General features: G+C 43.2%; 1 protein-coding gene across 14 annotated transcripts in view; it reads right to left on the reverse strand.

Moving 5' to 3' along the window:
• Positions 1–314: 314 nt before the first annotated feature.
• Positions 315–14,806, reverse strand: part of ptk2ab (protein tyrosine kinase 2ab) — a 143,500-nt gene continuing 129,008 nt past the window's right edge. For 10 of the 14 annotated variants that reach the window (XM_031811737.1, XM_031811733.1, XM_031811735.1 and 7 more), the window contains 7 exons: positions 11,627–11,689; positions 7,798–7,837; positions 6,470–6,573; positions 4,148–4,156; positions 2,103–2,258; positions 1,317–1,397; positions 315–1,208 (listed from right to left, as the gene is read on the reverse strand). In XM_031811737.1, coding sequence (XP_031667597.1) covers positions 990–1,208; positions 1,317–1,397; positions 2,103–2,258; positions 4,148–4,156; positions 6,470–6,573; positions 7,798–7,837; positions 11,627–11,689 — 672 coding nt within the window. In that variant the 3' untranslated portion in view covers positions 315–989. The remainder of the gene's footprint in view (positions 1,209–1,316; positions 1,398–2,102; positions 2,259–4,147; positions 4,157–6,469; positions 6,574–7,797; positions 7,838–11,626; positions 11,690–14,806) is intronic. The other 4 variants (XR_004206617.1, XM_031811736.1, XM_031811732.1 and 1 more) reach the window with 1 other exon arrangement.

Raw genomic sequence — 14,806 nt, forward strand, 5'->3', positions numbered from 1 at the left:
CAGGAAAGCACTGTCACAGCTTTGGCTGTCATTCATAACCACAGGAAAGCACTGTCACAGCTTTGGCTGTCATTCATAACCACAGGAAAGCACTGTCACAGCTTTGGCTGTCATTCATAACCACAGGAAAGCACTGTCACAGCTTTGGCTGTCATTCATAACCACAGGAAAGCACTGTCACAGCTTTGGCTGTCATTCATAACCACAGGAAAGCACTGTCACAGCTTTGGCTGTCATTCATAACCACAGGAAAGCACTGTCACAGCTTTGGCTGTCATTCATAACCACAGGAAAGCACTGTCACAGCTTTGTCTTTTTTGTCATCATTTTATTTCATACTTTATTTTCTCCTATTTGACAAGATGGCCGACTGAGCCAAGACAAAATATATCCCAGTGTTTGTGATCCTCCATGAATCACTATTGAGCTTGTGACAAGTGTCAAAAATGAAGCAGACATGTTAGACGTAGTGTGAGGAGCTCAGTGTTCTGTCCACTAAAGCAGAGAGGTTCCAGTTCAGTTGTGTTGTCCACATCATCCTCCGTATGTCCTCTGGGGGGAGCAGTTTCTGAAGTGTGCCTCCTGATTCTTCTTCAGATTAAATCTGGGACTGTAGGAATTCACAGTTAGTCAGCCGACACAATCGGTGCAGCATAAAATAAAATAACTCTTCAAATATTCCAAGTCTATAAAAAGGAGTGGTGTGTTGGGGAGTGAGGGTCAGAGGTGGTCGCTAGTCTGCCTGGTGATGCACATGGAGTCCAGTCCATATGATGGTCCTGTAGAAGCAGTATCCCGTTCAAATTCCTTCACAGTGAAATCTTCCTCATTCCTCCCTTCCTTGAAGTAATCACTGATTAGACATGACAGAACAGGTGAACAAACCCAAGGCTGCCTTCACATGGCTTCCATCTGTCCAGACAGTCATTCAGACAGAAGCTTTGTGTTGACTCAGTTCATCCCACACTCCACACCCTCCTCCCACAGCGCTAGTGAGGTGGCGGCCGGGCCTGGCCCAACATCCTGAGCCGGCTCTGGTCGATGACGTCTAGAAGGTTCTTGGCGTCTACGGCCAGGGCGTGGGCGGCCGTCAGCATCTGTTTCTTGTAGTCCTGCTGCAGGCTGGTCATGACGTACTGCTGGGCCAGCTTCATCTTGTTGATCAGCTCCGCCAGGTCAGAGTTCAACAGCTTCTGGGCCATCTCCACCTTTAAGATAAGATAGTATTTTATTAAAACAAAATGTCCTGTATAAGAGGGGGCAGACGGGACTAACATAGTGCTGGATCAGAAGAGGCTCATGCCTGGTTAACGTACCTCTCTGTGTGTGCTAGCTGGAAGTAACGTGATTGTTTCATCCACTGTGGCCAGGAGTGTTCTCAGTGCCAGACCCACATCCTGAAACACAAATATACTCATATGAACCAATCCTAGAAATCTGTTCTTTCCCGTGTAGCTTAGCTGGTAGAGCATGGCACTTGCAACGCCAATGTTGTGGGTTCGATTCCCACTGGGGACCAGTATGAAAATGTTTGCACTCACTACTGTACGTCTCTCTGGATAAGAGAGTCTGCTAAATGACTCACTACTGTAAGTCTCTCTGGATAAGAGAGTCTGCTAAATGACTCACTACTGTAACTCTCTCTGGATAAGAGAGTTTGCTAAATGACTCACTACTGTAAGTCTCTCTGGATAAGAGAGTCTGCTAAATGACTCACTACTGTAAGTCTCTCTGGATAAGAGTCTGCTAAATGACTCACTACTGTAAGTCTCTCTGGATAAGAGAGTCTGCTAAATGACTCACTACTGTACGTCTCTCTGGATAAGAGAGTCTGCTAAATGACTCACTACTGTAAGTCTCTCTGGATAAGAGCGTCTGCTAAATGACTCACTACTGTAAGTCTCTCTGGATAAGAGAGTCTGCTAAATGACTCACTACTGTAAGTCTCTCTGGATAAGAGAGTTTGCTAAATGACTCACTACTGTAAGTCTCTCTGGATAAGAGAGTCTGCTAAATTTCCAAAAAGAACGAAACGTAAATGTTTTGCTACAATGAACCCTGGTGATTGAATGTGGAGATGATGAACACTGTGTCTCTCCTACCTTGACCATTGGCACGTATTCCTCGGGAGGCGCAGGCTGAATTTTACTGGACATCTCTATGACAGCCTTCACCAGTCCTGTGACATTCTCATAGACCTTGTCATTAGAGCGGTCCAGGTTGGCAGTGGGGGGTGGGCTGATCTCCTGAGGCTGGAGCTGAATGAAGGAGAAAAATACACTGTGAGCAGAGATGGAGAAATAACAGAGTGGGTCAGATGATTCATATAATGTTCAACCTTGCATTTCTTAACTCTCACCAATAGATGGCAGTATATATCACCAGTCAGTCAACAACACATTCATTCATGGTAGTAAATCACAATGACAAAACATCCAAGGAATTTGAAATGTTTGTAGAGACTGTCACCAGGGGCTAAATCAAGTCAAGCATATCCTTGAAATTGTACATTGGGTCTAGAGAGGGTTAGAGGTTATGTTAGGAAGATGTCAGCATCTGGAATAAACAATACTTTCTATAATGGAGTTATTTGGAATTCAGCATTATTCCTAAATCATGTCGAAAGTGTCAAAAGTGCACAGATCCCATTTAGGAAGAAGTCAATGTGTTATATTTAGGATTCAGAAGGTTGTTTGAAACAATGTCGTAGACAAACACATTATTATGGCCACACAAACACAGATCTGAACATACACAAGCACTACATGGCCCACTATAAGACCGCTACATGGCCCACTATAAGACCACTACATGGCCCACTATAAGACCTCTACATGGCCCGCTATAAGACCTCTACATGGCCCACTATAAGACCGCTACATGGCCCACTATAAGACCTCTACATGGCCCACTATAAGACCACTACATGGCTCACTATAAGACCACTACATGGCCCACTATAAGACCTCTACATGGCCCGCTATAAGACCGCTACATGGCCCACTATAAGACCTCTACATGGCCCGCTATAAGACCACTACATGGCCCACTATAAGACCACTACATGGCCCACTATAAGACCACTACATGGCCCACTATAAGACCACTACATGGCCCACTATAAGACTGCCACATGGCCCACTATAAGACCGCTACATGGCCCACTATAAGACCACTACATAGCCCACTATAAGACTTCTACATGGCCCGCTATAAGACCGCTACATGGCCCACTATAAGACCTCTACATGGCCCACTATAAGACCTCTACATGGCCCGCTATAAGACCGCTACATGGCCCACTATAAGACCTCTACGTGGCCCGCTATAAGACAGATACATGGCCCGCTATAAGACCGCTACATGGCCCACTATAAGACCACTACATAGCCCACTATAAGACCTCTACATGGCCCGCTATAAGACCGCTACATGGCCCACTATAAGACCTCTACATGGCCCGCTATAAGACCTCTACATGGCCCACTATAAGACCACTACATGGCCCGCTATAAGACCGTTACATAGCCCACTATAAGACCACTACATGGCCCACTATAAGACCTCTACATGGCCCACTATAAGACCTCTACATGGCCCACTATAAGACCTCTACGTGGCCCAATATAAGCCCACTACATGGCCCACTATAAGACCCACTTTATCGATGGTAAAGAGGTGTTGTGTCAGTACGGTGAATGGAAGAAATGCATTAGGATGAGAAGGCTAAAGTGGTTCAGTGAACAGACAACAGGTGAATGAACCCTGTCTGAGTCCTAAATGGCACCCTATTTCTTATATACTATACTTCTGACCAGAGCCCTCTGGTCTAAAGTAGTACACTATATAGGGAATGGGGTGCCATTTGTAAAGCACCCCAGATCAGATGATGCATTAGAAGTTGACTGTTACCAGAGATACAGATGGACTCCATTGTCCCACCCCACTACACAACCCAACCCATAGCCTGCTTTTCAGCTTCAAATAACAACTGATTGACAACTCTGTGAGAAGTTAGGTCGAAAGACACACACACACCACACACACACACACACACACACACACACACACACACACACACACACACACACACACACACACACACAGTGTATGAACGTACACACACACATTCACAGTGTTCTCTTACCCGCCAGGGCTAAGTTCAACAACAGTAAGGCAGAGGCAAGAGGGACAGAAGAGGGAGAAGATATTAATGCAACAAGCATTAACAATACACGCAACAACACCAGAGAGCAACGTTTCATCCAAATAAATAAGGTTTTGGAGAGGTTGGTTGAGTAAATACCGAAATATCTACAGAGGTGGTGACTTAAATGTTGTGGTCATGAAACTTTGTCTGTGTTTATACAGGCAGCCCAATTCTGAAAATGTACCTAATTATTGGCAAAGGATCTGATCTGATTGGTCAAAAGACCAATTACTGGCAAAATATCAGAATTGTGCTGCCTGTGTAAATGTAGTCTTTGTGTTTTATTTGACACGTGTTTATCTTTTGCATGAATCCCACTAATTCACAACAGGGAACAGGTTGCCATGGTAGTACAGTACTGAGTACATAGTAGTATAGGGTCACAAATGACATCCGATTTCCTATATAGTGCAAAACGTTTTACCACTAGGGCCTATGGGGCTCTGGTCAAAAGCAGTGTACTATATAGGGAATAGGAAGCCATTTGTGATGCATCATATCATAGCCCAGTCTGACCATCTCAGTTCCAGTCATGATGGGCTGATAATGTCCATGTCAGTGTTTACATGTTGGCTTCTTTCTCAGGAACAAGGAACCACACGCTAGACTATTTCTCTTGTTAAATCATTTTCCACGCTGATGGTAAGAAGGCAGTGTAATGGAAAGAGTGTGTTCCTTCCCAGGGTGCATTGCAGGCCTGACTGCCTGGTCGATCGTGTGGTATTTATGAGCGTGTTTGGGGAAGGAGGAGAGAGGGGGTGAACTACAGCTGGGACTGCTTTAGCTGAGGCTTAGGGTGCACCCCAAAAGGCCCCCTATTTAGTGCACTGCTTTTGACCAGGGCCCATAGGACTCTGGTCAAAAGTACTGTAGTGCACTATATAGGGAATAGTGTGCCATTTGTGACGCAGCCTAATGACACCAAGGCAATGGTAGCAGAGCAGAGCTAACAGTTTGGATAACTTCGGGAAGGTAACGCTCCTGGATGTTCTATGCTGACACAGAGAAACTCAAGCGGACTGTTGCCATAGTAACCACCACTGGGGAAAATAGTGACATCTCCGGTGTTTTGGGTGCTATACAAAAGGGGAAGTCTGTGTAGTTGAAATACAGTGGTGGTCGTTGTGATCTGGCCAACATGGTAAAGTCATGTAGGAATGTTCTAACAGAAATAGGGACAGTTAGTCATGTTTTAGAAGCATAGTCATGAACTTCTCAGTTTAAAGATAGAATCCTTAATTGCAACATCCATTCTTGCAAGTATAAATGAATTAAACACTGAATGTACAAAACATTAAGGACACCTGCTCTTTCCATGACAGACTGACCAGGTGAAAAACTATGATCCCTTATTGATGTCACTTGTTAAATCCACTTCATCAGTGTAGATGAAGGGGAGGAGACATGTTAAAGAAGGATTTTTAAGACTTGAGACAATTGAGACATGGGTATGGTAGTAGGTGCCAGGTGCACCGGTTTGTGTCAAGAACTGCAACACTGCTGGGTTTTTCACACTCAACAGTTCCCCTGTGTATCAAGAATGGTCCACCATCCAAAGGACATCCAGCCAACTTGACAACTGTGCGAAGCATTGGAGTCAACATGGGCCAGCATCCCTGTGGAACGCTTTCGACACCTTGTAGAGTCCATGACCCAACAAATTGAGGCTGTTCTGAGGGCAAAAGGGGGGGGGTGCAACTCAATATTAGGAAGGTGTCCTTAATGTTTTGTCCACTCAGTGTATATACCCATTGATATTTGAAGAATATAACTTGTAAATGCCTCAGGAGCTTAGTTCAACTGTCGTACCTCAGCAGAACCCAACATACAAACTTGTTTTACTCTGATGTTTGTAAACAAAGTAAATGTAAACAAACACTGTCTAGCCTCAAAACATGGTTACAACTATCATGTTGATATCATGGATGGCCAGTCCTTGCATCCACAGCTCTGTCTATGAATTTGAACGTGGTTACCTTTCTCCAGGTCCATCCCTCAGCTTTTACCAAAACAGAGGTGGGGTGAACCACTTCGTTATCATTTCAATGAAGGATTCTAGCTTTAAAATTATGGATGAACACTTAGTTTTGGAGAGCACATGCAAAAGTAGAATACCAACACAATAACTACAAATAAATTGAAACAACTTTGAGACATGTAAATCTGTGGGCTTAAATTGAGCGATAAAGCCAAATCACTGGATTGTTGTGGAATGAGTGTAGTTTGATTGGTAGAATAAACAATTGAGCATCAGCTTACCTTCACTCCCTCATTGTAGCTGTCCACGGGGTTCAGGCTGGCCAGACTACCCAGGTGACTGGGGGCTCCAGGACGGGGAGGTTTCTTTGGTGGAGCTGCATGTTCTGTGGAGGCGAAGGACCCATCAGATACTGGAGTACATAAGAATCAACAGATACCTAAACTACAGCATATAGTACAATATATGTATGTTATGTGGAGGCAAAGGACCCATCAGATACTGGAGTACATAAGAATCAACAGATACCTAAACTACAACATATAGTACAATATATGTATGTTATGTGGAGGCAAAGGACCCATCAGATACTGGAGTACATAAGAATCAACAGATACCTAAACTACAACATATAGTACAATATATGTATGTTATGTGGAGGCAAAGGACCCATCAGATACTGGAGTACATAAGAATCAACAGATACCTAAACTACAACATATAGTACAATATATGTATGTTATGTGGAGGCAAAGGACCCATCAGATACTGGAGTACATAAGAATCAACAGATACCTAAACTACAACATATAGTACAATATATGTATGTTATGTGGAGGCAAAGGACCATCATCAGTTACATAAGGAATAAAACCAACGCATGACTATATGGAAGATGCACAGGAATTGTAGCATTTCTTATCAAACTCTCACAGATTCAACGATAATTCCTATCAAATATCTACTATTATGGCAGCAGAAACTAACACAGGCCTAGCAGAAATAGCCAAATTGTCATCCTGTCAACATAGTTTAGCAGTTAAAATGGTTGAGGAATGTGCTAGAACAGTTGAGGGAGTCAGAGTTAGAGTCTGAATCAGTCAGAGTCAGTCAGAGTTAGAGCCAGTCAGAATTAGAGTCAGTCAGAGTTAGAGTCAGAGCCAGTCAGAGGCAGAGCCAGTCAGAGTCAGAGTTAGAGCCAGTCAGAGTAAGAGCCAGTCAGAGTTAGAGCCAGTCAGAGTTAGAGCCAGTCATAGTCAGAGCCAGTCAGAGTTAGAGCCAGTCAGAGTCAGAGCCAGTCAGAGTCAGTCAGAGTCAGAGTCAGAGCCAGTCAGAGTCAGAGCCAGTCAGAGTCAGAGCCAGTCAGAGTCAGAGCCAGTCAGAGTTAGAGCCAGTCAGAGTCAGAGCCAGTCAGAGTTAGAGCCAGTCAGAGTCAGAGCCAGTCAGAGTCGGTGTCAGAGTCGGTGTCAGAGTCGGTCGGAGTTAGAGCCGGTGTCGGTGTCAGAGCCAGTCAGAGTTAGTTAGAGTCGGTGTCAGAGCCAGTCAGAGTTAGAGCAGTGAAAACAATAAGTGTAAGGTAAACTTGTAATTACATTGGCTGAGACATTACCTGGTTTGCCTATGGGTTGGTATATGTGCTGGTTTCCTGTCTGCACAAACAAACACAAACAAGCAGTTGAAATAAACGAGCAGGATTCATTCCACATTTCCAACAGTGTTTTCCCACAACATCCCAGTGAGCAGTCTCTCTGGTGTCATCTGTGTTGTTGTGGTCTCTCCACCAACACTCAAAATACTCCTGTTGCTTGGATACACAGACCTAACCGGACCACAGCCAACCAGCACGGTGTTCCACAGTAAAAACACATCTCTGCTTTACTGTGATAGCCCGAAAACAAACTGTAGAACAGACCATATGCACTATTCCCTGTTTACATTTAAGTCAATATAACACTTGCTGATTGAAGTTTACAGAATAGCCTAGAGGTTATTGAGAGTTATATTCAATATTTTAGTGCATCAACTCAACATGCTGAACGGCTATCCATCAGTCCTTGGCTTCATCCTCTGCCTGGCTATAATTATTATCAGGGAGACAGATTCTGACAGTTATCTCACCATGAAGCAAGATTTTGGTTTTGCAAATGGCCCAGTAAAATAGAGTGGATTGCATGAGAGCTGCTGCATTAATGTGGGCGGTGTTTTAAACTAAGAGTGGGTTTGGTTTGGGGCTATACCCTTGTAATGGTCCATGCAGCTCAGAACACAGCTGTCCATACAGCTCAATGTAATGATACTGAGCAATGACAGGGAACAAATGAAATAGTTCTACATTCTATCTCCTAATAGTTCTATGTTCTAATAGTTCTACATTCTATCTCCTAATAGTTCTACATTCTATGTTCTCATAGTTCTACATTCTAATAGTTCTACATTCTATCTCCTAATAGTTCTACATTCTATGTTCTCATAGTTCTACATTCTATGCTCTAATAGTTCTACATTCTAAAAGTTCTACATTCTATGTTCTAATAGTTCTACATTCTATGTCCTAATAGTTCTACATTCTATGTCCTAATAGTTCTACATTCTATCTCCTAATAGTTCTACATTCTATGTCCTAATAGTTCTACATTCTATGTCCTAATAGTTCTACATTCGATGTCCTAATAGTTCTACGTCCTAATAGTTCTACATTCTATGACCTAATAGTTCTACGTTCTATGTCCTAATAGTTCTACGTTCTATGTTCTAATAGTTCTACATTCTATGTTCTAATAGTTCTACGTTCTATGTTCAAACAGTTCTACAATCTAATAGTTCTACATTCTATGTTCAAACAGTTCAACATTCTATATTCTGATAGTTCTACATGATATATTCTATACATGAGAACAGATGGATATTCCTTCATATCAGTCAGTGTTCTTTTATTCTCCTTTTAAGCCCAGTAAACATGATGGTATCCTAACGTGAATTCAAAGAGCAAAGGCTAAATCTTCAACCATTCTCTTTTTTTAAATTATCAATATATATTTACTATTGATGGTCCCAAGATGATCTGTGTAAATCTGTTAACCCCTTGACATTCCTTTTTCCAGTTGAAGCTAAATCCCCAGAGTGCTAAAACAAATACATACAACTTGCTTATGGAATGCCTATGATGTAAGCATGTCCAGTGCATTCAGAAAGTATTCAGACCCCTTGACTTTTTACACACTTTGGAAAAACAAGGTTTTTATCACATTTAGACCCTTTACTCAGTACTTTGTTGAAGCACCATTGGCAGTGATTACCGCCTCGAGCCTTCTTGGGTATGAAGCTAGAAGCTTGGCACATCTGTGTTTGGGGAGTTTCTCCCATTCTTCTCTGCAGATCCTCTCAAGCTCTGTCAGGTTGGATGGGGAGCGTTGCTGCACAGCTATTTTCAGGTCTCTCCAGAGATGTTACATCGGGTTCAAGTCTGGGCTCTGGCTGGGCAACTCAAGGACAATCAGAGAATGCCACTCTTGAGTTGTCTTTGCTGTTGTCCTGTTGGAAGGTGAACCTTCACCCCAGGCTGAGGTCCTGAGGGCTCTGGAGTACGTTTTCATCAAGGATCTCTCTGTACTTTTCTCCGTTCATCTTTCCCTCGATCCTGACTAATCTCCCAGTCCCTGCCGCTGAAAAACATCTCCACAGTATGATGCAGCCACCACCCTGTTTCACCATAGGGATGATGCCAGGTTTCCTCCAGACATGACATTTGGCATTCAGGCCAAAGAGTTCAATCTTGGTTTCATCAGTCCAGAGAATCTTGTTTCTCATGGTCTGAGAGTCCTTTAGGTATCTTTTGGCAAACTCCAAGCGGGCTGTCATGCGCCTTTTACTGAGGAGTGGCTTCTGGAAGGTTCTCTGGAAGGTTCCCAATTTCACACAGGAACTCTGGAGCTCTGTCAGAGTGACCATCAGGATCTTGATCGCCTACCTCCCTGACCAAAGCCCTTCTTCCCCGATTGCTCAGTTTGGCTGGGCGGCCAGCTCTAGGAAGAGTCTTGGTGGTTCCTAACTTCATTTAAGAATGATGGAGGCCACTGTGTTCTTGGGGCCCTTCAATGCTGTAGATATTATTTGGTGCCCTTCGCCAGATCTGTTCCTTGACACAATTCTGTCTCGGAGCTCTTCAGACAATTCCTTTGACTTCACGGCTTAGATTTTGCTCTGACATGCACTGTCAACTGTGGGGCCATATATAGACAGGTGTGTGCCTTTCCAAATCATGTCCAATCAATTGAATTTACCACAGCTGGACAACAATCACGTTGTAGAAACATCTCCAAGGATGATCAATGGAAACAGGACGCACCTGAGTGCAATTTTGAGTTTCTTAGCTAAGGGTCTGAATACTTATGTAAATAAGGTATTTCAGTTTTCTATTTTTAATACATTTGAAAAAACTTCAAAAAACCTGTTTACGCTTTGTCATTATGGGGTATTGTGTGTAGATTGGTGGGAATTTGTACTTATGTATGTCACGCCCTGACCTTAGTTTTCTTTATTATTTTGGTTAGGTCAGGGTGTGACGAGGGTGATATATGTGTTTTTGTCCTGTCTAGGGTTTTTGTATGTTTATGGGCTTGTTTCTAGTCTAGGTGTTTTTATGTCTATGGTTGCCTAGATTGGTTCTCAATCAGAAGCAGCTGTTTATCGTTGTCTCTGATTAGGGACCATATTCCTTGGGTATTTTGTGGGTTATTGTCTATGTCTAGTTGCCTGTGTCAGCACCAGTGTTTATAGCGTCACGTTTGTTTTGTTGTTTTGTTCGTTTGTTGAAGTGTCCTTCCTTTAATAAAGAGGACTGTATTCTCATTACGCTCCACCTTGGTCTCCTCGTTACAACGATCGGGACCATTTATTACATGTTGGAATAAGGTTGTAACGTAACTAAATGTGGAAAAACAGAAGGGGTCTGAACACTTTCCAAATGCACTGTATCTATTATGCATTTATATGTTGAAGCTCTCTGAGCCAAAGTCGTGTTTTAAAAACTGATAGCATCTATCTGTCAGGGGGCCTCTGTTGCTATTTTACCATAAAACCATTCATTTATGCCTGCTAATATACTGCACTACAGCATAAATACAGGTTTGATTGACTTGAGCCTCTAGAGTTACTACACAGGCTGTCTGGGAGTGTTCTCTCCCACTGTACGACTGACGTACTGTAATACTCACTGACTCACTGTATAACTCATACACAACCCCAGGCTAGGAGTGGTACAACAAGAACAGACAACAGAGAGACATTGACGGGAACCCCCCCTCCAGACAAAATGTCTTTAACTTCTTTTGAGTGAAAGCCCAAGGTATTTTGCATATTTGTGAGAGAGGTAAAGAGAACAGGAGATAGCGTTGACTGTTATTCCATCCAGGGAAACCAAGTAACAAGAGGAGACTTACTGGTCCGTGGAGGATGCCTTCGTCCCGGTCAATGCTGCCTCTGGAAATCCTTGAATCCGGCTTCTGGTTGTGACCGAGAGAGACACAGCAGGTTAAATGAATGATCGAACGAACAAACAAATGCTCAGACTGATTTCAACGTGGAAAACAATCATTATTTCTCTATATCACAGTGATAATGGACATTATTTTGCTATAACAGTGGTATGACATCTGATGCACTGATATTCAAATCAGTCAGATCAAATCAAAATGAATATACAATATCATGACAAATACAAATCACTGCTACGTAAACACAGGACAAAATGGTAACAAGAGACATTCTCCACTTGATCCTTGGAGTGGTCATTATTATTTGTGTGTATGTTGTTTTGTAATATAGGGTTTCAGCTAATGTAAGCTAGCTAGTCTTCGACGTGACTTTCTGTTGCTGAGGTAAATGCGCTGCTCATCCAACTTGCAGAAGGATCGAGATCCAACAACTGCGCATGCATAAAACCCTTACATCGCTCATACCGTTTTCCACAAGCAAAGTCGACATTAGATTGCAGCTAAAACCACATCTTCTGAGCGACTTTATCTAATGCGCTGTGACGCGCCTACAGTTGTTTTAAATGGTTTTCCTGTGCACTTGTCGCTGTTATTTCTTGATGAGCATCAATTCTAGTATGATAATATTTTTTTCTAGTATGTTAATATTTTTTCTAGTATGTTAATATTTTTTCTAGTATGCTGATATATTTTAACATCTACAGTAGTCGGCACATTCAATGATTTATCTTTCTAGCACTTCACCACAGAAGGAACAGTTGTACACAGCTTAGGATCCCACAGCGCAGCAAATGTACTCCTGCTGCTGCTCTGCCCATTAACTTATTAAAACTTCAGTCTCACGCCAGCTGCCTGACAAACTATTCACATTTCTCTCTCCTTCCCTCCCTAATGCTGTACCAGTTTTCCCAGGAAGGACTTGAAAACTTGCATCCTTTGGACTGCTGTTCTCTGCTGGGTGTTTCAGTGCCTGGGAGGAGAGCATGGAGCTGCTAGGAATTCCATCAACAGGATGAGAGAGGTTCCCCACGTTTACTCCTGTTTACACGGCTTGGCTCACTGACTGACTGGCTCACTGACTGACTGACTGACTGGCTCGCTGACTGATTCACACAAAGTGAACATACAGCCAGATAGCGGTCTTTCTCTGTTCGCCTGCCTCTCTCTCTTCCTCCTTCTTTGTCTCTCTCTCTCTATCCCTCGCTGTCTCTATCTCTCCACCTCTGTCTCTTTCTCCCTCCCTCTCTCTCTCTATCCCTCGCTGTCTCTATCTCTCCACCCCTGTCTCTTTCTCCCTCTCTCTCTCTATCCCTCGCTGTCTCTATCTCTCCACCTCTGTCTCTTTCTCCCTCCCTCCCTCTCTCTCTATCCCTCGCTGTCTCTATCTCTCCACCTCTGTCTCTTTCTCCCTCCCTCTCTCTCTATCCCTCACTGTCTCTATCTCTCCACCTCTGTCTCCCCCCCCCTCTCTCCCCTGGTCCTTCTCCTTCCTTTCTTCTAGTAGTCCCTCCCCTTGTATGAAATAAGAGTCTACGGGTCTAAACTACATACAACCTACTCAGCTTTCCAGCAAAGAACATTTGCCTTCACCAACTGTGGGTCAAAATAAGTTTACCATACTTGACGGCGCATGGAGGGACAAACCTATCATTAGCTAGGAATTTGCTTTAGCCACACCTGCACACACACACACACACAATATAAAACTTTGAGAACACAAGTTGACAGCTTTGCCAAAGGTCTGAAAAACACAAGACAATGCTTTTTGTTCCCCCCTTTCTTCTCTGAAAACGTCTTTGTCCGTTGAATGTAAAAAATGATCCAGGAAGTGAAGTGAGGCGCTCTGGGACACATCTCAGAGATAATGATACGGTACTACTAAAATAACTGAGGGGTATGAAGCCAGTGCAAAACATTATGTACCACATCTGTGCACAATTAACACAGGGCTTTCCAAGGAATGATGAAGTACATTTGTGTCAGACATTACAGTTGTAAGTAAACACCCTGCAAACAGAACATGAAGGGGCAGGTCTGTTATCTCCTGCATCACCATCAGAGGGGTTACAGGAGGCAGGTCTGTTATCTCCTGCATCACCATCAGAGGGGTTACAGGAGGCAGGTCTGTTATCTCCTGCATCACCATCAGAGGGGTTACAGGAGGCAGGTCTGTACAACGATTATGTGAGTGTGATGTGTGTGGTATAGGTGTGGTTTGTGTGTGTGTGGTATGTGTGTATGTATATATAGTGTGTGTGTGTGCTTGTATATGTGTGGGGTATGTGTGTGTGTGTGGTTTGTGTGTATGTATATATATAGTGTGTGTGTGTGTGCTTGTATATGTGTGTGGTGTCTTTTATAGGTGTCTTTTATACTGATAACAAGTTCAAACAGGTGCCATTAATACAGGTAACGAGTGGAGGACAGAGTATTTAGTCAGCCACCAATTGTGCAAGTTCTCCCACTTAAAAAGATGAGAGAGGCCTGTAATTTTCATCATAGGTACAATTCAACTATGACAGACAAAATAAATAAAAAATCCAGAAAATCACATTGTAGGATTTTTTATGAATTTATTGGAAAATAAATAAGTATTCTGGCTCTCACAGACCTGTAACTTCTTCTTTAAGAGGCTCCTCTGTCCTTCACTCGTTACCTGTATTAATGGCACCTGTTTGAACTTATCAGTATAAAAGACACCTGTCCACAACCTCAAACAGTCACACTCCAAACTCCACTATGGCCAAGACCAAAGAGCTGTCAAAGGACACCATAAACAAAATTGTAGACCTGCACCAGGCTGGGAAGACTGAATCTGCAATAGGTAAGCAGCTTGGTTTGAAGAAATCAACTGTGGGAGCAATTATTAGGAAATGGAAGACATACAAGACCACTGATAATCTCCCTCGATCTGGGGCTCCACGCAAGATCTCACCCCGTGGGGTCAAAATGATAACAAGAACGGTGAGCAAAAATCCCAGAACCACACGGGGGGACCTAGTGAATGACCTGCAGAGAGCTGGGACCAAAGTAACAAAGCCTACCATCAGTAACACACTACGCCGCCAGGGACTCAAATCCTGCAGTGCCAGACGTGTTCCCCTGCTTAAGCCAGTACATGTCCAG

Source organism: Oncorhynchus kisutch, unplaced genomic scaffold, assembly GCF_002021735.2.
Source record: "Oncorhynchus kisutch isolate 150728-3 unplaced genomic scaffold, Okis_V2 Okis02a-Okis13b_hom, whole genome shotgun sequence".
Classification (NCBI taxonomy): domain Eukaryota; kingdom Metazoa; phylum Chordata; class Actinopteri; order Salmoniformes; family Salmonidae; genus Oncorhynchus; species Oncorhynchus kisutch.